This window comes from Euprymna scolopes, chromosome 1 (genome assembly GCF_053919585.1).
Source record: "Euprymna scolopes isolate OS-2025 chromosome 1, ASM5391958v1, whole genome shotgun sequence".
Classification (NCBI taxonomy): domain Eukaryota; kingdom Metazoa; phylum Mollusca; class Cephalopoda; order Sepiida; family Sepiolidae; genus Euprymna; species Euprymna scolopes.
In genome coordinates, this window is record NC_136482.1 from 175,667,626 (window position 1) to 175,690,564 (window position 22,939).

Consider the following 22,939-nt stretch of genomic DNA (forward strand, 5'->3'; position numbering starts at 1 on the left):
TCTGGCACTTGAAGCATTGGAGGGGGTTTGGAATATAAATTTCTACATTTATTTTCATATATCCGACTTTCACTTCTTTGAGTATGGTGAGGGAATCGAAAGTTAGTATATATGTATTGGTATCGATTTTCTCACTGTTTTTTTTTATTTGAACTCTGCGAACATCTAACACATTCTGTTTCTGTAAGTTTGTCCTGATTTCCTCCAAGGGACAAAGTGCAAGTTCGTGGCTTTTCACTACTCCTTTGCAGGTATTTAGGGTTGGATGTCTGTAGCATTTGACTTTGATGTTTTCAAATAATTTTAGTTTCAATATTTCTTTAGTTTGTTCTTCGTTATGGGTTTCTATTAGTAGGCTGCCGTTAAATTGTTTTTTAATAGACTTTGGTTTTAGAGTTTTAAGATTTTTTTTCAATTTTAAAAGGTGATAGTTTGCTCAAAGGAGTTTCCTCCATTGATTCTATTACTACGAATGTTGAGTTCCTTGGTTTTATCGTCTCTTCGTCAGAGCTACTGATGTCAGAGACATCAGAGTGGGTTCTCTTTGGGTGGTTGGGTGGTTTTTGGGAGGAATAAGCCATATATTTTGTTTTCTTTTTTCGTCATCTTTGTTCCCCACCCACCTCGGAGTCCTATTTGGGAAGAGCCTGGGGGGAAACCCATTCGCCCAGCCTCTACAGGGATACAATGATGATATAACCGACTTTGGTGGTATCATAATGATTATCTGTTCTCTCTTGATATTGCTATGGGATCTGTAGCAATCCTGAGGGGTTTACAGCCTCGTCATCGATATTCACACCTAATCGATTGACCCTCAGCCACCGCTTTCCATCATATATTAGGGAGTAGGGTTATTTGTGGGAGAGGGGGGATGTGTTGTATTAGTAGTGAGTTTTTGGAATGGGCAATATATGGTGGGGCTTGGCGTGACTGGCCGATTGGTCGGATCGGGCCTCTCCGACCGCCCGTCTAATCGAAGTAAGGGCCAAAGTAATGTGTTGCTGTGCCTAAACTTCTATGTATCCTAGTTTAGGTTCGCTCAATCACCAGGATCACGTCCTAAGACTTTACGGGTAGCAACCCACGGCTAACTAGTTGCCCCATTGAGGGATTTTTACCCTCTGCAGGGGGACAGTCGGTTTGTTCTCATGCCCTACCGACAGGGCAAAAAAATAAATAAATAAATAGATAATTTAATAGAATATATTTGTTTTCTTTTTCTTTCTTTTTTTGTTGTTTCTTTTCCTTTTTAGAATCTGTTTCTATTTGACCCATAGTTGGGACCCTAACAGGTACTACCACTCCGGGTCAGGGTGGACCTGGGAGCAATGGCAATTAAGAGGTGGCTCCACACTCCCCAAGCCCGTAAGCCGGACCTCACCATCGGATGTAGTTTAAGGTCATATCCAGGACCGGGAGTAAGGTAGGAAAAAATAAAATAAAAAGGGGGGGGGGGAAATAGGTTGTTGTTTTTGTTTTTGGTTTTGCAGAACATAATTAAGTTTTACAAAAAAGATCAGAAAACAAAAAAACGTCAATGTAGGTGCATTTCGTCTCATGAAGCCACAGGGCAGCCTGATCTGGTAGCACCAGTTGTGCAATATAAGAAGCACCAACATTTTTGTACCACACTATAATAAATTCACACATGGATTCCAGATTCTTCCTTTGGTTTTGGATTACTATATATTGATTGACTAGTTAATTATTTGATTGATTGATTTTTTTTTTGTTTGGTCTGTTATTATATTGAAATTCCTTTTATTTTTTGCAAAAAGGTCTTTAGATATTTTTTTGCAGATCTGTAGAAATTTGCCCTCCACTCTCTATTTTTTATTTTCATCTTTTTCCTCATTTTTTTTCAGCGGATTATTATAAGGGATGCTCAGTTTCTAATGCAACATTCAAGTGAATCGATCACCCATTTTAGAACAACTCAACATTTTTAGGCCAAATTTTGTGAATTTAGCCTTTTTTGGAATTTCACTTTTTTAAAACAATCTCTGAAAAAAGGCTAAATTCATGAAATTTGGCTTAAAATATCGCGTGGTTCTAAAATGGGTGATTGATTTACTAAAATCTTGCAGTAAAGACTGAGCACCCCGTACAAATATTTAAATATTGATTGATTTTTTTTTTTTTTTTTTTTTTTTTTATAATCTGGTAGATTAGTGTCCATTTGATAATAATCTGCTGAAAAAAAGGACGAAAATAAAAAGGTCGGGGGCACGCTTTCTCAGGTTCGCCTGTTTGTTTTTATATATATTTTAAAATTTATGCTAATCGGTGATGCATTATTTATTTATTTAATTTTTATTAATGTTTATCCTCTGATGAAAAGGGCTTCTCTTTGAAAACTCCTGGGTGAAGGATTTTCATTTATTATAATTTGTTTTTTCATCATTAATTTTTTCAATTTCTTTAATTGCTCCATTTCGTGTATTATGCTTTTTATTATTTTGGTAAGTTCTAATTTTCAGATAAGTCATCTTAGTGGTTGAGAAGATTTCTTGTGAGAATGTGTGTGCATGTGTGATGACACTTTTCAACCTATATACTCAACAAAATATTTTATCTACAGGCTTGAAATTTAGTATTTAGGTTATTCAGACATGTGGAGAACTTTTGAATTGGTTTTCATCTGGAAAAAAAGGGCTGTTGAGAGGGTCAAAATTGAAAAATTGATACTTGGGGGTCATCAGATTTTTATTTGTTTACTAACTGTTTCATGAATGCACATGCGTGAATCGTTCTCATGACGAATTCGATATATTAAGAATTAGTAGGTTTGAAAACACTTTTTAAAGATCATGGCAAGCTGGTCTAACGGTTATTTACTTGACTTGCTGTTTTGTTTTTTCTGTTTAACTACTGGATGTGATCGGTTTTCTATTTGCTGTTAAGTCTTTTGTGAATCCATTGATATGGAAAGCATTTCTTTTATTTGACAAATATTTTTTTCCTTGATTTTCAATATTCTGCATTAATTGTAAAAGTTCAACCTTATAAATTGAACATTTTCTAAGAAACTTTTGTCGATTGTGAATTTATTGATAACTTTTATAAAAGGAAAAGATTTGAATCTTTAAAAGTTGATGTGAAAAAAATGGAAATTAAAGGAAACAGCTTGTAAGTTTTTTAGATAAATGTAATAGGTTTTATTTTTTATTTTTATTTTTTGTTTTTTTTTTTAGTTGCATTCACTCCTAACAAGGCATATCGCCACTTGGGCGTAAGGGGCTACTATTTGAAACCATGCCTAGGAAAGATTAACAAGATGTTGGTTTACATTACATTTAAACTTCTGCATATGAGTACAGCCAGAGAAGGAGGTAGAAGGAAGGGAATTCCAAAGTCTAGCTGTTCGAGGGAAGATACTCTCAGAATAGAAAGCTTTCTGGCATTTAGGGACCTCAACAGTAAAGGGGTGAGATTTTGTTGCTAAAAGTGTTTGTCAAGGATATGTATATCGAGGGGGCACAAGTGCAATGAGTTCATCAGAACACATTCCATTAAAATACTTGTAAAACAGGCACATGGATGCAACATTGTAGCAATGGGACAGGGGTTGGAGCTTAGTTGACAAAGTGGGATATATTAGATTGGAAACTCTTTTTTGAACCCTATCTAAGAAGGAGTAGTAGATGCACCAGCCCAGATGTAGCATCAATACTCTATATATGGGTGAATGATGGCTTTGTAGAAGTACAGGGTGCTCTCAGGTGTGAGTAGTTTCCTAGTTCAATAGAGGGAACCCATCTTCTTTGCAGCAGCCTTTGCAATGTCCCTAATGTATTTGTTCCAGTTTATATTGCTTGTGAATGTTAGGCTGAGGAGATTGAATTTTCAGGTAGGGTGTTATTTGTTATGGATATCAGTGGTTGGAGAGGCATCTTGTATTTGTTGAAGGAGAACAGCTTAGTCTTACTAGCATTAAACATTACCGTCTATTTGCGACCCCATTCCACTACGGTCTGGAAGTCATTTTCTAATGGTTCTGCCATTATCTTAGATTTATGTGTATCGGTTCTGCCCTCATGCATGTTATAGAGCATTGTATCATCAGTAAATATACTCATCTCAAACACGATATTATCAGGAAGGTTGTTTATGAATATCAGGAATAATAGTAGTCTAAGCATCAACCCCTGAGGTATTCTTGCATTAATGTTATGCTGCTTGGATGAACGTTCATCAATGACAACCTGGATGGTCCTATTGTCTAAGAAGGATCTAATTATATTTAGTATTTAGTCTGGTTATACCTTATGATTTAATTTTCATTAGCAGCCTTTCAAGCCAGACTTTGTCAAAGGTCTTAGATATATCAAGGGCGACAGCCCTGGCTTTGTCCGCCTTATCCAGTACAATGTATATGCATTCAGAGATGTCTGTTAAAATATCTGCAGCAGAACAACATTGCCTAAATCCATACTTTTTGTCAGAGAGATTTGCTTTTGTGAGGTGGTGGACTAGTGCTTGATTAATTAAGGTCTCAAAGATTTTAGCGAAGATGGGGAGGAGACCGATGGGGCGATAACTGAGAAGGTCAATCTTTTCACTAGAATTCTTGTACACTGTACCACAGAGGCCATCTTCCAGCTATTAGGGAAACAGGATTCAGCAAGGCATTTTTTGTAGAGCTTGGAAAGTACAGAGGCTAGCTCAGCTGAACATTTCTTAATTAGTATAGCAGGGTTGAGATCAGGCCCACACACCTTGGAGGTATTTTGAAAGAAAACGGTGTATATAAAAAAAAAAAAAGAGCAATTGTACAGTATAGCTAATAAGGAAAAAGGGGTGTAAAAAAAACCCAAAAAAACAGACAACAAATAACTATTACCAAATGCAAGAAAATTTAAGATGTTCAAATAGTTTACTTGAAGCATTGTTTAATGTAAAAGAAATTTAGGTTTGTAGAAGGCAGAACAATGCAAAGATGTAACTGATAGACTCAAACTAAAAAAACTTTCACTTTATTGATTCAATAAAAGGAACTTTGTGTGTGTGAGTTTGTTTCCTATGGACTCCTAATCAGTTGGGTTGATTTTTTTTAAATTTCACACAAATGCACTTTATGTGCTTGGCAATGTTTTTTAGATAGGTTTTGTATTGGAATGTCTTTGATAAGTATCAGTAATTGAAAAAAAATCCAATGAAAAAATGAGCAGGCAATATTGTCTAAAGTTAACGCCTTATACAGCCTAACATCACAAGTGCATTTGAGAAGTTTTATAACCGCACAAGCAGAAAGACCCAGCATATAAAATCAGCAATAGGCTCTTTGATATGACAGGGGCATGTTCAAAATGAATGTGTCTGTTTAGAGCACAATTGAACCATGGTAGTTGATATTTGCATTTTAAACTTTAGTTCAATCCATTATATATAAAAAAATAATTTTATGAAATCAACAGTAGGTTCTGTACAGTGCAATGTAGACTACAATGTATTGTAAACTAAGTTACTGCAAAGAGAATTGAAAAATGGGCGATTTTTACTGATTTCGATGACAAAATATGGTGTAGAAATTTTATTTTCCACCTTCTGTCTTTCCTTCTCTCTCCCTCCCCCCTTTACCCCCCCTTCTTGGTGTATCTTGTGCAGCTACTGCTTGTTATATCACGTGTTGAATGTGTGCCTTTCGATTGATAAAAGGAGATGTGTGTGCCATATTTTGGGGAAGTTTTGAACATGAGAAAGAAGTCGGCTCGCTATCCCGCGTCGGGAGAAAAGACGTTAAAAATCGCAAGTTTAAACAAGAGAAACCAGTGGTTTGGTTTCTTTTTCTTTAATCAGGATTCGTCAAGGAAGACGACACAGAATTAGTCAGAAAAGACTGTGTTTAAAAAATCAGTTGTAAACAAAATTACAACCTCTTCACCGAGGAAGAAAGAACTATTTTAAGGCCTAGAATTGGTCTTATAAAAAAAGAATACTAATGAAGTATTAGAATTCACGTCAAAAGGCACCAAGAAATCTTCTATAGAAATACATTACACCACAGAAGATTTGGATTATTTTCTTGGATTACAGAATCAAGAGGATTGAAATTTTCTCGAATGAGAACATTTAAGTTAATGGCGCAAGGGAGGTAATTTACATACACCCTCTTTTAAAAAGATTAAGTGTTGACGTGTTTTATTTAAGTTCTTTGACACACAGTAAGCCCTGACTACACCTATATTCTTACCCCTACTATCTCTTACAATATTGTTAATGGAGTTCTTTGAGAACCGCCAGAGGGACTAATTTGGCAGACACTGTTATTGGTGAACATAAAACTGACTATACCTTTCTTTCCCTATTTACCTTTCCATTTATTAAAAAAAAAAATTGTTTATGGTAGTATTCTTTCGTTTTTTGTTTTTTTTTCCTTCTTGCTTGTGCAATGGGATAACCTTCATTGGACGTCGTGATAAAATTCCCGTTAATGGGAAGGTGAAACATTCGTTGATCCTCATTCATTCCTGGGCAACATTGGGTCTCCCTGCTAGTCATATATATATACATATATATTTTTTATTTGATTATATAATTTATTATTTATGCATTTGTTATCGTTACTTTTACTTAGCCAAGCTAACATATTTTCTGTCATGACTGCCAATTTTGCTAGGACTTTGTCACATTTTAAATAGTAAAAAAAAAAAAAACGTTTAAAAGGAGTTAGTGGAATGTAAGCTCAAGTCCAAGAGTGGTTGTAAGTTTTCTTCTCCTGCTCATTTCTGTTTGGGTTAGCTCTGACTTCAACCATGGTTGCTACTCTCCTCTCCAGTCCCATATCTCTATCAGGTTTCAATTGCATTTTCTAAGTATATAGCTGTAGGGATTGCATAGTCATAGCAGATGGTACTTTCTGATATATGTTCAATTTTTTGCAGATGAAAAAGAATATATCAGCTTTGTGGGTATATCTTGGGTAGTATTTAACTTTTACTTACACGCACACGCACACACTTTCTATCATAGGCAAAAACCACCCTTGATTTAAGGAAATATTAATTGAAAAATCATGCAAATACAATAAATAAAGAAAAACAAATTTTATTTTATAAACCAATTAGATGTGCTTGTTATTTCTTCCATTTTAATTTCCTTTGAAAATTCACAAACTGACATATCTGTTAAGATATTCTTGCATAACAAAACATAAGTCGATTTACTTTGCTATTATCATTATTGATAATTGTTGTGACCTTACAAGACTGGTAAAAATCAAGACATAGTGGTATAGTTAACAAAAGTTTGACAAAAGTATGTTACAGAAGTATGCTTCAACCAGGCTTACAATGTCTCCTCTGTGGAAAAGAGGTTGCAGGAAAGAGAAAAGGGTATCATTTACCAGGTTTTGAAGGCGGTTTTGAACTCTGTCAAGGCAGGATAGGAGTGCCAAGCAGTTCCTGCCCAGATGTGACTACAGTACTCCATTTTAAGATTTCTCTTTCTTCTCCCCTCTTTAACACTTGAGGGGATGTTGATAGTATCAGACACCATCTTTTTTTTTTTTTTTTTTTTTTTTTTTAAACCAAGCTTAAATGTTTCTTAAAGTATAATTTTAAAGCTTAATAAAATCTGATAAAAGATTACCGGAAACAAGAAAAATCATTCTATTAATTTTTTGGATATCATCAAATTGGTGCTTGTTAAGATAGTTGACAAATCGATGTTTTTTATTTATTTATTTATTTATTTTTTTTTAAATATGTTGTTGTAAGCAAAAACAATATTATATATTGTCATGTCAAAAAGAGTAATATATCAAAAAAAAAATTATGAAAATTCATCTCATTGAAAGTTATTTACAGTTAAAAGTAATTTTTATGGCAAATTGGATAAATTGCATTTTTCTTAGAGGTTATAAAGTAGATGGTGAAGAGTTCACACACAGGGTACATAACTTGAATCAAATATTTTAGATTACTTGTTCATGACGTGCAATATTTGTTGTCTATAGTGATAGACTTTTCTTTTTTTTTTTTTTATTAAAAACAGCAGTTGTTCTACTCAATAAATTTTCGTAATTTTTGGATATACTACTATTTTCAAATGACAATTAAGTGCGTACTATTGTTTTTGCTTAAAACAACATTTTTAAAAGATCGATCTATTGACTCTATCTTAACAAGCACCATTAAATTTTCTGTTTGTCTATTGTTATTTCTATTTTCCTAAAATACACATTTACTTTCCATTTTAGGTATTCTTATGCGAACTGCTGATTTTCCAACTTCATCCGACGTCGTCAACTACGCCCCATTTGCCTTGTTTCCATCCATGATACCAAGGTCAATTTACAATGAAGCCAAACAAATGCAAACTGATTTCAACCTACTTATGCACAAAGTCGCTCATGATTATGATTTTCTGAAAGAGTCATTAAAAAGGTCTGAATTTTTCTTATAGAATTATGCAGTTAATACTATCATGATGCAGTTAGCATTATCATATATTTATTTTATTTAGTTTTATCACAAAATTATTTATTGATATCAATATGGATTTAGCATTGTCTTGAATTTATTTTATCACAAAATTATTTGATTTATTTTAATATCCATTTAGTACTGTCATAGATTTATTTTATTTTCTGATTTCATTTTATCATAGCAATTAATTGATTTTAATATACATTAATATCCATAGGTTATTTTATTATTTTTATTTAGTTTTATCATAAAATTATTTTATTTTAATATGCATTTAGCTTATTTTATTATTTGATCTAATTTTATCATAAAATTATTTGGTGTAGCTGCATATTTACCGAGGCAAGTGACAATTTTGAAAGTCATCCAAAGTAAACCATATAGTATAATTAAAAGACCCTGAAAAAATATAGCTCAACACATGAATATCTAAAATTTGATTATTTTCGTGAAATATGTTCATTTACAGAAACTTTTTTTTAACAAATGTAATATTTTTCAAATAAATTAGATATGTTTATTGGGTTTGTATTACTGTACACATAGATTCAAAAAAGTTGTCAAAAAAACAAATATATAACAAATAAATGTTATCAAAGGCAAGATAAGTTACTTTTCTACCAAACTGGATATATTTTTGTGTTTTTTATTCAATGTAACATGTTTATTCAGCTCGAAAAAAATGCAGTGTTTACCGATATATTCGAAAATTCAAAATGGCGGCTGACTCTCTCTTTAACACGGTAAGTTTGGGAAAAGGTGTTATAAATAATAAACTTGACAAAATGCTATTAAAAAACCACCGAATATATGTCAAGTTATGTCACGGTAACATATATTGAGCGAATTTCTAACAGTATTTTGTCTAGTTTATTATTTATAACACCTTTTCCCAAACTTACAGTGTTAAAGAGAGAGTCGGCCGCCATTTTGAATTTTCGAATACATCGGTAAACACTGCATGTTTTTCAAGCTGAATAAACATGTTAAATTGAATAAAAACACGAAAATTATATCTAGTTTGGTAGAAAAATAACTTATCTTGCCTTTGATAACATTTATTTGTTATATATTTGTTTTTCGACAACTTTTTTGAATCTATGTGTACAGTAATACAAACCCTGTTTATTTACAAAAATAACTAGTACTATAAGTAATTAAAAAATTTTTTTATAGATACAATAAATTGAAATAAATTCATGGAAAAGAAAATAAATGAATGTTTAAATAAATGGAAAATAAAATGCATGTTTACTTAACACTGTTAAGAAATGAGTTTTTCACGTGTAATAAATTGAATAAAATAAATGTAATGAAAAGAAAATTTGCATTTATCCCAAAATAATTCAACTACATAATAAACACAAATTCAGTAGATGATATTGTCAAAAAAATTATAGTGGTAATCTAGCGGGGGGTCTTCAGACTAAATTATACAGTTAAGTGTGAACGACTTTCAAAACAGAAAGCCCCTTGGTAAGTGTCATTACACCAATACATTTTATTGACTTTAATCTGCATATAGTTTTTTTTTTTGTTTGTGTTTTTTAGAATTATTGCTTTTAAATTTTCATGTTTTTCTTTTGTCATTGAATTATTTTGATTTTTTTTTTTTTTTTTTTTTTTTTTTTTTTTTTTTTTTTTAATCTAGTATTTATAAGACTGTTGATTTGAATTATTTAGATCACTGTTCTAATCTTGGATGTTATTTTCACAATGTTTCAGCCAAAGTAACCTCAAACATTTTTCAAGTACAAACTTTCATCATCAAGAGACTGCCATTTAGAACTGATTATTATTGGAATCGTTTGTTATGTACTTTGCGATTGAATGAAAACACCCAATTACAGGCTACCTTTTAGAACATCCACTGAATTCTATAAGAGTATTTTTTTTTTTTTTCAAAATCTCCTTACTCTTTATCTCTTAACATAGCCCCTAGCTATTTCCACCTTCGACACAGTAGTACACATGTGAGGGTTCATATCAGTAGTACAGAAAGGCAAGACTCCCTATTTTTGCACTATGCCAAAACGAACTTAGAGAATAAGACCAGTTCCTGCAATATATCAGTTATTTGTAAAACGCTTTCTTTTTTTTTTTCTTTTTTTTTTACATGGGGAATCACTTCTTATCAAGGCCTGGAAGCTACTCGGGAATAAGGGTTATTGTGTGTACAATAATCAATGGGATAATATCATAGTAATAGTTGGTATTGAAGATTTGATAAAGTGTCTTACCTAAGGGGGTGATTAATCAGGAATTTGTTTATGTTGGACTTGAAGACATCTTTCTTTCTTCTCTATTCTTTATTCAAAATACAAGCTTTCATCTGCGTTGTGTCCTTTTCTTCTCGCTAGCATCACAATATCTTTCATATGACATACGATTAGAAAAATTGCAATATTAATTCGCACTTTTACCCATTATACCATGAAGACGATCGGAAGTTAGATTGACTGAAATGTTGTGAGAACAACATCTAAGATGAGAACAGTAGTCAGAATAATCTAAATAATGTAAACGATCATTCCTCATCTCAAAACTTCTAAAACAAAAACTGCTGAGTAAATATATGATGATGATGATTTTCTGGTGTCGTTCTTTTAACTTTTGGATCACCCTTCATCAAGTCCAAGAGCCACCTGAGGATAAATGTTAAACTGTTATCCTCCAATATTCTTTAGTTGTTTTTTCTCAAAGTAAATAACATTGTGGGGATTTTGAACTCAACTCCTTTTTTTAATCCTGCTTGACACATGACAATGCCTTTAGGCTGAGATTATTTATTATTCACTCTCTCTCTCATATATATATATATATATATATATACATTTTTTTTTATTTTATTTTATTTATTTTATTTTTTATATGGTGGTCACCACTTATTAAGGCCCGGAAGCCACTCGGGGATAAGGGTTATTGCGTGTACAGTAATCCATGGGATAGTATCATAGTAATCTTTAGTATTGGAGATTTGATAAAGTGTCTTACTTAAAGGGGGTGATTCATCAGGAATTTGTTCATGTTGGACTTGAAGACATCCAAGTTATAGTCAGGTGGGAAACCGCCAATGGAAGAGAGTTCCACAGGCGTGCACTTTTAAGAAAGAAGCTTTGTTCATGGAATCTACGTTTTGATTTAGGCACAGATACAGATAAAGAGTGGGGAAAATTATTGACAGTAGTTTCAGCTGGACGGGTGTTTTTCGTGAAAGATTGGCGGGGGGGGGGGGACCAGAGATTGGAGCTCAGACGAGCACTTGCCATGGAAGTAATGATAAAACAAAGACAGGCTCACAATGTCTCTTCTGTGGGAGAGATGTTGCAGGGAAGAGAAAAAGGCATGCCCTACTAAGCCACAAAGTCTGTTTTGTACTCTGTCAAGGTAGAAGCAGGATAGGCTATTTTTAGCAGCTCCTGCCCAGATGTAGCAGTCCATCCTTGAACGTACCTGGCTCTGAAATAGATAGAGAATTGCATCAGTAGTGAGATATCTTCTGGAGCGGTAGAAGGATCCCACCATTTTCCCAGTGACCTCGGCAACAAACTTGATGTACATGTTCCATTTTAGATCAGGAGTAAAGGTCAAACCCAGAAGCTTGTCCAAACATGGAGCCTCCCCAAGATGAGAGCCATCCATTTCAATTGATGCCAGATGGGGATCAGAGCATTGATGATGTAAAGATAGGAGCTTGGTTTTAGATGCATTAAAAGTAACCAGCCACTTCTTCCCCCACTGTACCATGTGCTCAAGATCAGAGGAGAGAGAATCAGAGAGAACTCTGTCATTTACGGCCTTTGATGTGTTGCCATAGATGGTTGTGTCATCAGCATAGATATCAACAAATGATTTAAGTATGTGTTTTGGGAGATCATTGATGTAGATCAGGAAGAGAGTTGAACCCAGGATGGACCCTTGAGGGACTCCAGCATTAATACTCTGGGCCTCTGATTTCTGCCAATCAACTACTACTCTTATGAACCTATCAAAGAGAAATGATTTAATAATTGAGAAAATATTTCCAGTTATAATGTAGGTGGAAATCTTATGTAGGCCTTTATGCCATACCTTGTCGAAGGCCTTTGATATGTTAAGAGCAATTGCCCTAGAAAGGAAGCCTTTGTCGAGAGATTCACTAATCCTATGAGATATAACTGTTAGCACATCTGCTGTAGATCTAGCAGAACGTAAACCATATTGCATGTCACTAAGGTTATTTCTGCTGAAGTGGTTGACTACTTCTCTATTTGACATGGCATACAGGAGACTTATTGGTCTGTACTGAGAGAGAAATGACTTCTCACCTGAATTCTTAAATACAGGGCAAACTGATGAGGTTTTCCAGGGTGTTGGGAAGCACTTCTCCTTAAGGCAACGCTTAAACAGTTTTGTAAGTATGGGGGCAAGTTCTGATTGAAGCTTTTTCAACACTATAATTGGAATCCTGTCAGGGCCAGTTGCTTTACTGGAATCAAGGTTCTTGATTAGCTTGGCGACCTCACGTACAGATATTTGTATGTTGCATAGCGTGTTGTCTGTAATAGGAGAAAATACGAGGAGTTGATGGCCTTCGTCGCATAGGGTAGAATTAGCTGCAAAGTTCTTGGCAAATAGTTAGGCCTTATCTGATGCTGACGAGATGATCTCAGGTCCATTGATGATGATTGGGATAGAACGCACGCTTCTGTTCAGGATCCTGTTTGCTATTTGCGAAAACTGGTGGGAACCAAGCCAATGCTCAGCTACTTTGGATTTAACAAACTGAGCATATAGCTCTCTTACATTTTTTATTACTCTTTTATATTGGTTGCTGGCAATCCTGAAAGCAGCTTTAGTCTCAGTACATCTATTACGTTGGTAGCTATGGAAAAAGTGATTTCTGTACGCAATGGCAGCAGCATATTCTGAGGAGAACCATGGCTGGCTGTTAGGTATTTGTTGGAATTTTTTGGATGGTATGAATTTGTCTATGCCTACAATTAACCATTCGGTCAGGTCTGATACTATAGAGGACACATCCTTTTTAAACATGGAATGCAGAGGTAGATCAGATATAAATGTACAGAAGCTATCCCAGTCAGCCATAGAGTATCGATATACAGTACAGTGGAGAGGATGACATTTGTAGGAGATGCCTCCCTTTAATGATGATGATGATGAATATGTAGGATGTCAGTTTACAAAAACTGATATGCCTACAGGTTTCTTGAAAATCAAAAATACATCTACAATATTTTATAGATTTTTTTTTGTGTGTGTGTGTGTATATATATATATATATACTAGCAGGGGTGCCCGGCGTTGCTTGGGTGTTTGGAGGTGTATGCTGTGCAAAAAAAGCAAAAAAAAAAAAAATGGTTAATTTTTTAAAACTTTGACCCCTATTATGACCCCTTAAAATTTATTGTTTCGGGCTCAAATCACTTTATTAAGTTAGATCCATGTTCAAGGAACCTATATCTAAAATTTCAAGTGTCTAGACCCAAAATTGTCAGAGGAGTTTGGTAGAGTTCTTAAAGGTCAAATCGTTGAAATTTGACCCCTTAACAGCCAAATTTCTGGCTGACACCCGTCACATCGATTTTCCCAAATCTCAGTACCCGGTATTTCAAATTTCGAGTCTATAGACTAAAAATTGACAGAGTTATTGCGTAGGGAAATGTACACAGACAGACAGACAGACAGACAGACAGACAGACACGTTCACTTTTATAGATATATAGATATATACACACACACACACACACAATTATGTTAACAAAGAATATATCTTTAACAAAGCAAAACTTTTATCAAGATGATAAAAAAGCTCAACAATATTAAGAGGAGCGAACAAATCTTGAGGCAAGAGGGGGGGATATATAAACTAGGAATTTGTATAACCCTTTCTTTCAATAGGTACAATTTTTTTATTAAAACATTACTTGAATTTTCCCATTCTTTGGAAACCTATTTCTGATGTTTTTATCATCATGGCTCCATGTCACATGATATGGTTTTATCATTTCAAGCATTATTTACTGTAAACTCATTAATTATATAAATAAGCATCAAACAGTTGTGCTAAATTGCAATTCAAAAAGTCCCTCTCGCATTACACATAAGGTGGAAAGTTATTTTTATCTACGAATTGTGTAATGCGGATCTTAAGAGCAGGTTTAGATCTGATGACCTTAGAGGAAGACGTAATCTGAATTAATTTTTTTTATTGTGGATTATTATCCTCATGTTTTGTAGATGTTGTTTCACAACATTTCGGCCAACTATTCCTCTGGTCTTAGTCAGGTGAGAATTATCTGAAGATAGCGGTTTCAATCCTACCCAAAGCCAGCCAGAGGCTTACTTGGCCAAAATGTGGTGAGATGACAACTATGAATGGCAGTAATTGCAGTGGATGCAGTTAGGAGATTCAGAGTTCCTATCCTGTCGCGGTTACCACCTGACAAAAGCCAGAGGAATAGTTGGCCGAAACGTTGTGGAACAACAACTACAAAAGATGAGGATAATAGTCCACAATAAAATTTAAAAAAAAATGAATAAATAATACTCATCTCAGTAATGAATTCCAATTAAATAATATATATAATCTGAATTATATAGAGGAGACTTTTTTTGAGTTGGTAGATGTACAACAGTTGAGGTAGCAGGTCCAGTTCACAGGGAAGTTCAAGAAAAACATGGGAGAAAATGATAAAGAATTGACTTGAGAGAAAAAGGGATAAATAAAGCCCTGACCAGAAATAGTTTAGTTTGTAAGTAAATTTCTTAGTCGTCCAACACATGCCAGCATGTGAAACAGATATTAAACCATATATGATGATGATGAATATATAGGATGTCAGTTTACAAAAACTAATATGCCTACAGGTTTCTTGAAAATCAAAAATACGTCTACAAAAGTTTATAGATTTTTGGTTATTATATAATTAACTGAGTTTTGATTAATTGATTTTAACAACTCATGGATTTCTGTTTTCTAAGACTAATATATTTTGTTAGCACGTATCCTAATTTAATAAAAAACTGCATGTATTCTGTGTACAAACGTCAATAATCCAACACATCTACCCGTCGGACAAAGCACGCACCAGCAAAATAGAATGGGCAAATAAATCTTCCATCAAGTAAGACTTAACATCTCGCCCACCCCCACCCACCACCATCAAAGAAATCATGAGTATCCAACAAACACTATAGAAGGTTAGAGTTGAATGTACGCATAGAAGAACAGATGTAAAAATATGAAAATCATGTAGATTTTTTTTACACAGGAATCACCGCTTATCAAGGACCGGAGGCCACTCGAGGATAAGGGTTAATAAAAGAACAGGTGCCAAAATATGAAAATCATGTAGATATGGACAACAAAAGCAACTCCTGTTTGAAATTGTGGTTCTTCTTCATTATTGTAGCAAAATTCGAAAAATATTCAATTTTAAGTGAAACCAATGGTATTTACCGAATTGCCATGCTGCAGTAATGAAAATATGAAAAAAAAAAGATAGAAAATTAATTTTTAATGAAAATAGTTTTCGAAAAAAATTCGATGTGTATATATAAATTAATAGCATCAAGTCGGGAAGTAACTCTGTCCGTCTTGTTACAATGATGGTGGCTGTCATGCAGCAATGATCTACTTGTACAAAGTATATGTTTTATGTAATAATGTAGTAATATTTCACAAATATTGATATAGCAATTGGGTAGATAACATTGCTTATTGTTGAAATTGATAAAAACAGTAGATAGTTATTGTTTTTAATGAAAACTCATTGGTGGGGGGGGGCTGTCGGATTTCGCTACAATAACAAAGAAGAACTGAAATTATGTTAGCAGACGTTCTGCACCAGTTAGAAGTTGCCTCCCTATAAAAGTGCAAACTTTTGTTTAACTTGAATAAAACCAGACTAACAATCAACCATTTTAGTCTTAACAAGCATACTTCATTTTGCCTTATTTTCCTGATAATAAAACATATACCAAATATATAAGAAAATATGGTGTCAGAATAAAGGATTTACGAACGAATGTGATCAATACACCAGGGAAGAGTCAAACAAACTATTGAGCCCAAAATCCGTACAAAAATATATAAATAAACAAGTAAAATTCCACAAATTCTGTTTGAAATATTATTACAGGTATTAACGAATTTAAACAAGAGATATATGTATGTCAGAATATCAGAATTATTTTCTATTTGCAGTGTCATTGAAATCGATGATTTTACTCGGAAGCTCTGGGAAATCTATGAGTTTGTTTACAAGAATAAAACCAAGAAGTTTCAGGTATAAAAATATGTTGGGTTTGCTTTTTCTGAATGTGTAGAGTTTAAGATCATGTGACCATAAGGCAATGAACCATTGGTTGATCATATAAAAGGTGACTTGGGAGTTCGCTCTCTCATTTTGACCTTTTTATTTTGACCCCTAAGGTGACATTGTTCCTTATCTTTTAATATACCCGCTTCCAGGTACACAAAATCCCAGCTTTACCTTCACTTTATATTCATAAATAACTAATTGGTACCCCAAACTAAATTGTGAAACATCCCTGATATTTTTTAATACCTCATTGTATAATTACTTTAGGGGAATAAATCATCAGTTTATCACAAATTCTTAGCTCCGTCAAGGCTCTACAAACAAATTTATCTTTAATTGATCTTTGACAACTAAATATTTTCGTCTACTAGCCAAATAGAAAAGTTACTGGCCAATCCTATATGATTTTTGGAATATGACATCTTTGTTCCATGATGAGTATGTAGATCATAAAGATTTTTCTGTAGTTTATTTTTTTAATAAACATTCAAATTTCTTCAGTTATTTTTTGAACAACCTTTGTTTTTTTTAAAAAAAAAGTAAAATGAGAAATAGACAACACAGTGAAAGAAAATGAAAAACACAAATTTAAATGTTAAACCAACTTTATTAATAAAATATAACAGAGAGGAAAAGAAAGAAAAAAATTAGATAAAAAAAAAGTAAAATTATTTCAAAGTCTAAATGTGGCACAGCATTTGCGGCGACACATTTTGTTTATTCAGTTTTTCATCCTGGGTGTAATTAGTTGTTTTTCATTGTTCTCGAAACCGCAAAGTTGAGGCCTTGTTGTTGCTATTTGGACTAGAAACTATTTCTGTCCGCCTTGCCTTATCAGCTCCTGAAATCTGTTTAATCTTTCATCTTTCCTTCTTTTTCTTTCATCTTTGAAAATATTTTACAAACATTTTTCACATCGAAAAAAATATATAAATTGCTTGGTTCTGAACATTTTTCTATTTCTTAAGCCATGCTCTCTTGTACATAAACCCCCAATTTTTTTTTTTTTTTTTTTTTTTTTTTTTTTACTAAATCAAATTTAATTTTTTAAATTTTGTTTTTCAGCCATTATGCTTGGGATTGCTTCGATCTGATTATATGCTCCATTGTCCTCAAGGTGATTCTACCATTTCTGAGGATTTGTTACAACAAGTTCAACTGAAACAAATTGAAATCAATACCATTGCTTCAAGTTTTATTGGTCTTGCAGAGAATATGATTTCTTTGCACAGGTAAGAAAACAGAGTGCAATTCCAGAATTCAACCTTATCTATATATATAAAAGCGAAAATGTATGTATGTTTGTGTGTATGTTTGGATGTCTACTAAAAACTTTCAACAGATGTGACAAAAATTCATAAACTGAGTATCACATCGAAGCTCCATCCTTTGCTCGAAAAATATTGAAAAATTGGCCAAAAACGTTAACTTTTTCACTCCAAAATCGACAATTTTCAACAGGGGGGGGGGTCAACAAAAACGGTCCTCTCGTGACAATGACCGATTCTACGCATGCGTCAGATGATGTCGTGACCTGATTTACTTTAAATAGTTGAAAAACCGAACAAATTTTGTGAACGTCGCCTTAGCTCAGTTGGTTACGGCCTTGGTTGATTATCTAAAGGTTTTGGGTTCGAATCATGGTGTGAGATGTTTTTTTTTTTTTCAATTTTTTAAATTTTAATATCAAAAGAGGCTTATTTAAGCCATTTTTCACGTGTTCGTTTTTCTGTTTTCATCGTTCGTTTGCCTTATGTTAGTTTTTTTGTGTTTTTTTTTTTCCCGCTTAGTGTTAACGTTGTTTTCTTTTTTTACTTCGCTTATAACAAAAAAACCTACGTCGTCGTCGTAACGCTTGACGACTACCGGCCGCACACCTGTCAATTTGGTTCTTAAATAAATTCAAACCTCTTTCATTTTAATATCGAAACAGGCTTATTTAAGCCATTTTTTGCGTGTTCGTTTTCTGTTTTCATCGTTCGTTTGCCTTACGTGAGATTTTTTTTTTTTTTCTACTTCGCTTTAATTTACCTGACTTTTACACGCTATTTTCGAGATATTTTTTGATCGCCGCATAGCGGGGAAAACAGAAACTGGCTTCCAGCGCAAAACTAGGTCAAACATCACGCAACTTGATGTTGTCGCACCTGCTAATTTCGGTTTATAAACGTCAACTTAACACAGTTGCCAATTCATCAGTTCCCGTGGTCGAGATGGTTAAGTCGCAGGGTTTTTTTTTCCATTTCCTTTCCACCTCCGCGTCAAAGGTTAGAGGTTCAAGCCTACCTTTCTACTAAAACTATTTTTTTTCTTTTACACCTCCAAACAACCGGCCAACGTTTTTTTTTTTTTTTTAACAGGGTTGTTTTAATCTACCCCCCCTCCCCGACCAACACACACCTCCAAACACCCAGACACCGCCGGGTACCCCCGCTAGTCTATATATATAAAAGCGAAAATGTGTGTGTATGTTTGTATGTATGTGTGTTTATGTGTCCACTAAAAACTTTCGACAGACAGAACAAAAATTAACAAACTTGGTATTGTATTGAAGCTCCATCCTTCGCTTGAAAAATATCGAAAAATTGGCCAAAAACATTAATTTTTTTCACCTCGAAATCGACAATTTTCGATCGGGGGGGGGGATCAACAAAAATGGTCCTCTCGTGACGATGATCGGTTCTACGCATGCGTCTGATGACGTCATGACCTGATTTACTTTAAATAGTTGAAGAACTGACTAAATTTCATGTACGTCGCGTTAGCTCAGTTGATTAGCACGTTGGTTAATTATCTAAACGTTTTGGGTTCGAATCGTGGTGTGAGATATCTTTTTTTTTTTTTTTTTTCAATTTTTTTTTTTTAATTTAAATATTGAACCAGTGTTATTTAAGCCATTTTTCACGTAATGTTCGTTTTTCTGGTTTTTTTTTTTACTTCACTTACCCACCCCGACCACACACCCAAAAACACCCGGGTACCCACCGATTTTTTAAAATTTTAATATCGAAACAGGCTTACTTAAGCCATTTTTCTTTTTTGTTTTTTCGATTTTTAAATTTAACATCGTTCGTTTGCCGTACGCTAGTTTTTTTTTTTTTTTTTTTTTTTTTCGATGTTTTGATTACCCCCCCCCCCTGCACTTAAGTTTTAACGTTGTTTTCTTTTTTTACTTCGCTAATAACAAACAAACCTGGTCATTGACCTCATTTGCTGAATAGCTTCCGTCGTCATCATAACGCTCGACGACTTCTGTGCGCGCACCTGTCAATTTGGTTCTTACTTAAATAAATTCAAACATCTTTCAGTAACTCATTCTGGCTGGCCGATTTTATTTTCAAACTTCACCTCAGGGCTCGGGTTCGATCCTACTAACTTTTAACCCCCCCCCCCCCTTCCCCGGGTTCTTTTTTATTTAACACCACACACACCTCCAAACACCCGGGCAATGCCGGGTACCCCCGCTAGTACATATATAAAACGCAAAATGTGTGTGTGTTTGTATGTCTCGCAAAAACTTTCGCCAGAGGCGACGGATTTTCGCCAGATCGGTATCATTTTGAAGCTCGAAACTTTGGATAACAAATATAAAAAAATTGGCTAAAAACATTACATCCCTTCACCCTCAACTGGACCCTTTTCTGCAGGGAGGGGCAGCAAAAAGTCGTTCCTTCATTTTCTCTCCTACTGCTACTACGATGATGGCGTGATATTTGACCTAGAAAACGTTGACGTTAGTTTAAACCACCTGCTGTTTTTTTTTTTTTTTTTAAACGTTTAATTTCGTCACTTTTCACTTCTCTGTCTCTTTGGCATCGGAGTAACATGTCAGACTGTTTTTTCTGCCTTAGCCTCGAGGCTTCGGGTTCGAGCCTACCTCCATACCTAAATTTTTACACCTCCAAACACCCGGGCAACGTTTTTTTTTTATTTTATAATATTTAAACAGGGTTATTACTTCGCTTATTCTTTAGTTTACTCCCCCCCCCCCTACACACACACCCATCTCTAAACATGCGGTCATCAGTGTTGTTATGTTAAGATTGCAGGTTTGATCCAAGGTATCAGACAATTTTTTTTTTTTTTCAATATTGAAACAAGGTTATTTATGCCGTTTTTTTTTTTTTTGTTTTTTTTTCTTCCTTCTTTTCGCTGTTTGTTTTGTTTTTTTTCCCAACACATTCTTTTTTTTTTTTTTTTTTTTTTTTTTTTTTTTTTTACATTCGTTCGCTGTTTTTTGTTTTAGTTTTTCCGTTTTTTTTTTAAACATTTTTTTTATAATATTTAAACAGGATTATTACTTCCCCCATCCCCCCCCCCACACACACCTCCAAACACATGAGCAATGCCGATGTTTGTATATCTGCTTAAAATTTTTGACAGAGGTGACGGATTTTCACAAGATCAGTATCGCTTGGAAGCTCGACCTTTTGGACGACAGATACCGAAAAATTGGCTAAAAACATTTATTCCTTCATCCTCATTTGGGCACTTTTCTACAGGGAAGGGTCGCTTTTTTCGCCAATATTTTCGAAATTCGTCCGCTCTTTTCGATTGTCTAGCCTTAATTTAAACCTATGTCACTTCCAGTTTGGCGATGAGTGCAACAGCAAAGATGTCAGTTTTTTTTGTTTTTTTTTTCCACATTCTTTTTCTCCCTTGTGGTACGGGTTCGAGCCTGCCTGCCTACTACCACTTTTTTTGCTCAACACACACCTCCAAACACCCGAGCAATGCCGGGCACCCAGGATAGTTATACATAAATACCAAAAAATCTTTATAATATATGTATCCGTCACTGAACAAAAGTGTCATATTCCAAAAGTCAGGAAAATTAATCAAGTAGTTTTATTTGTAACTAAAAAGAATCAAATTTTATGAGTAAGCAAAAAGGAACTGTTTCACACTGCAAGCTTAGAAAAAACAAGGGTAGATAACAGGAGAATTCAAAATTGTGAGATTTGATATTAATCGCTTAAAATTGTTTTAAAAATGATTTTGTTTATAGAAAAAAAAGTACTTGATTAAATACGTAATTTTTGGAATGTGACATTTTCGTTTCATAATATGTACATATATCATAAAGATTTTTCTGTATTTTTTTTATAGTTGAATTCTGGATGAGAATCAAAAATTGTTTACTTCTAACATTATGTACATATATAATGTACATCTTTTTTTCTATCAAAGTAGAAAATTGATTAAAGAAAAACTGAAAAAATGTTATTACAACTTAAAATAAAAATGCAAAACGTTTCTAACATTAAAGCATTATTAAAAAGAAAAAAGTATTACGTTTTCTGCAATGTAATTTTTTTCTTTTAATTATTTAAATTCTTTTTTTTTCTTTTTCAGATACACATTATGGTTAATAAATGCTCCTGCTAATGAAGAAAAGGTTAGCCATTTTCAATTCTTGCGTATTTTTTTATTTTCCATTCGTAAACTCAGAATCCGAACATTTCTTCAAATACAAATCATATTATATTCTGATGCTCTGAAACAAGCGCCTGATTAGAAGTTAAATTTTAGATTGGGTTATAAAACCTAGAGCTATACAGGTTATCTTTAACAAGCGAGAGGCTCGTTCGTCCCTGTCTGAGACTTTCTTGGGTCAGTGTGTCATAAAATTCACATTTTTTTTATTAAATTTTATTTTAATGTAATATGCTTATATCCGAGAAGAGATTAGGTCTGTTGTTTGGGCTTCCAGTGAACGGATGAAGGGAGGGAAGGGGGGTTAGAGGCATAAAAAAAGAGAAAGGAAGGTGGTAGGGGGAGATTGAATGGGAAAGAATGAAGAGGGAAAAAGAAAAGAGAAGAGAAGGTGGTATCATTTAATAGCTTTGTTTTACTTAAACAAAATCGGTTTCTTTTGGACCTCCTCAATCTTAATTTCTATTTCGTTTGTTCATTTAATGTTGATTCATTAATTTGTGTATTAGTGAATTTATTAAAGACTTTTCATAATGATGGTAATTGCAAAACTCAAGATATATGTCATTTCTAAACTTATGTTTAAATTGAGGAGTAGTTCGCAGGTGAGAGAGCAGATGCGATTTGTAATGTCTGACATTTATGGAGGTTTCCTGTTTCTTATTTAAGAGTTTATCCCTATCCTTAAATTTTGTGATAAATAGTTTTTCATTTAAGCAAAGAAGGCAAGGTGAATTTAGTGAC

General features: G+C 33.8%; 1 protein-coding gene across 7 annotated transcripts in view; it reads left to right on the forward strand.

Moving 5' to 3' along the window:
- The window catches only part of LOC145277656 (glutathione synthetase-like), a 113,823-nt gene that overhangs the window by 49,981 nt on the left and 40,903 nt on the right, over positions 1-22,939 (forward strand). For all 7 annotated transcript variants that reach the window (XM_080129303.1, XM_080129282.1, XM_080129314.1 and 4 more), the window contains 4 exons: positions 8,204-8,390; positions 16,642-16,723; positions 17,825-17,991; positions 22,115-22,157. In XM_080129303.1, the coding sequence (XP_079985429.1) occupies positions 8,204-8,390; positions 16,642-16,723; positions 17,825-17,991; positions 22,115-22,157 (479 nt within the window). The remainder of the gene's footprint in view (positions 1-8,203; positions 8,391-16,641; positions 16,724-17,824; positions 17,992-22,114; positions 22,158-22,939) is intronic.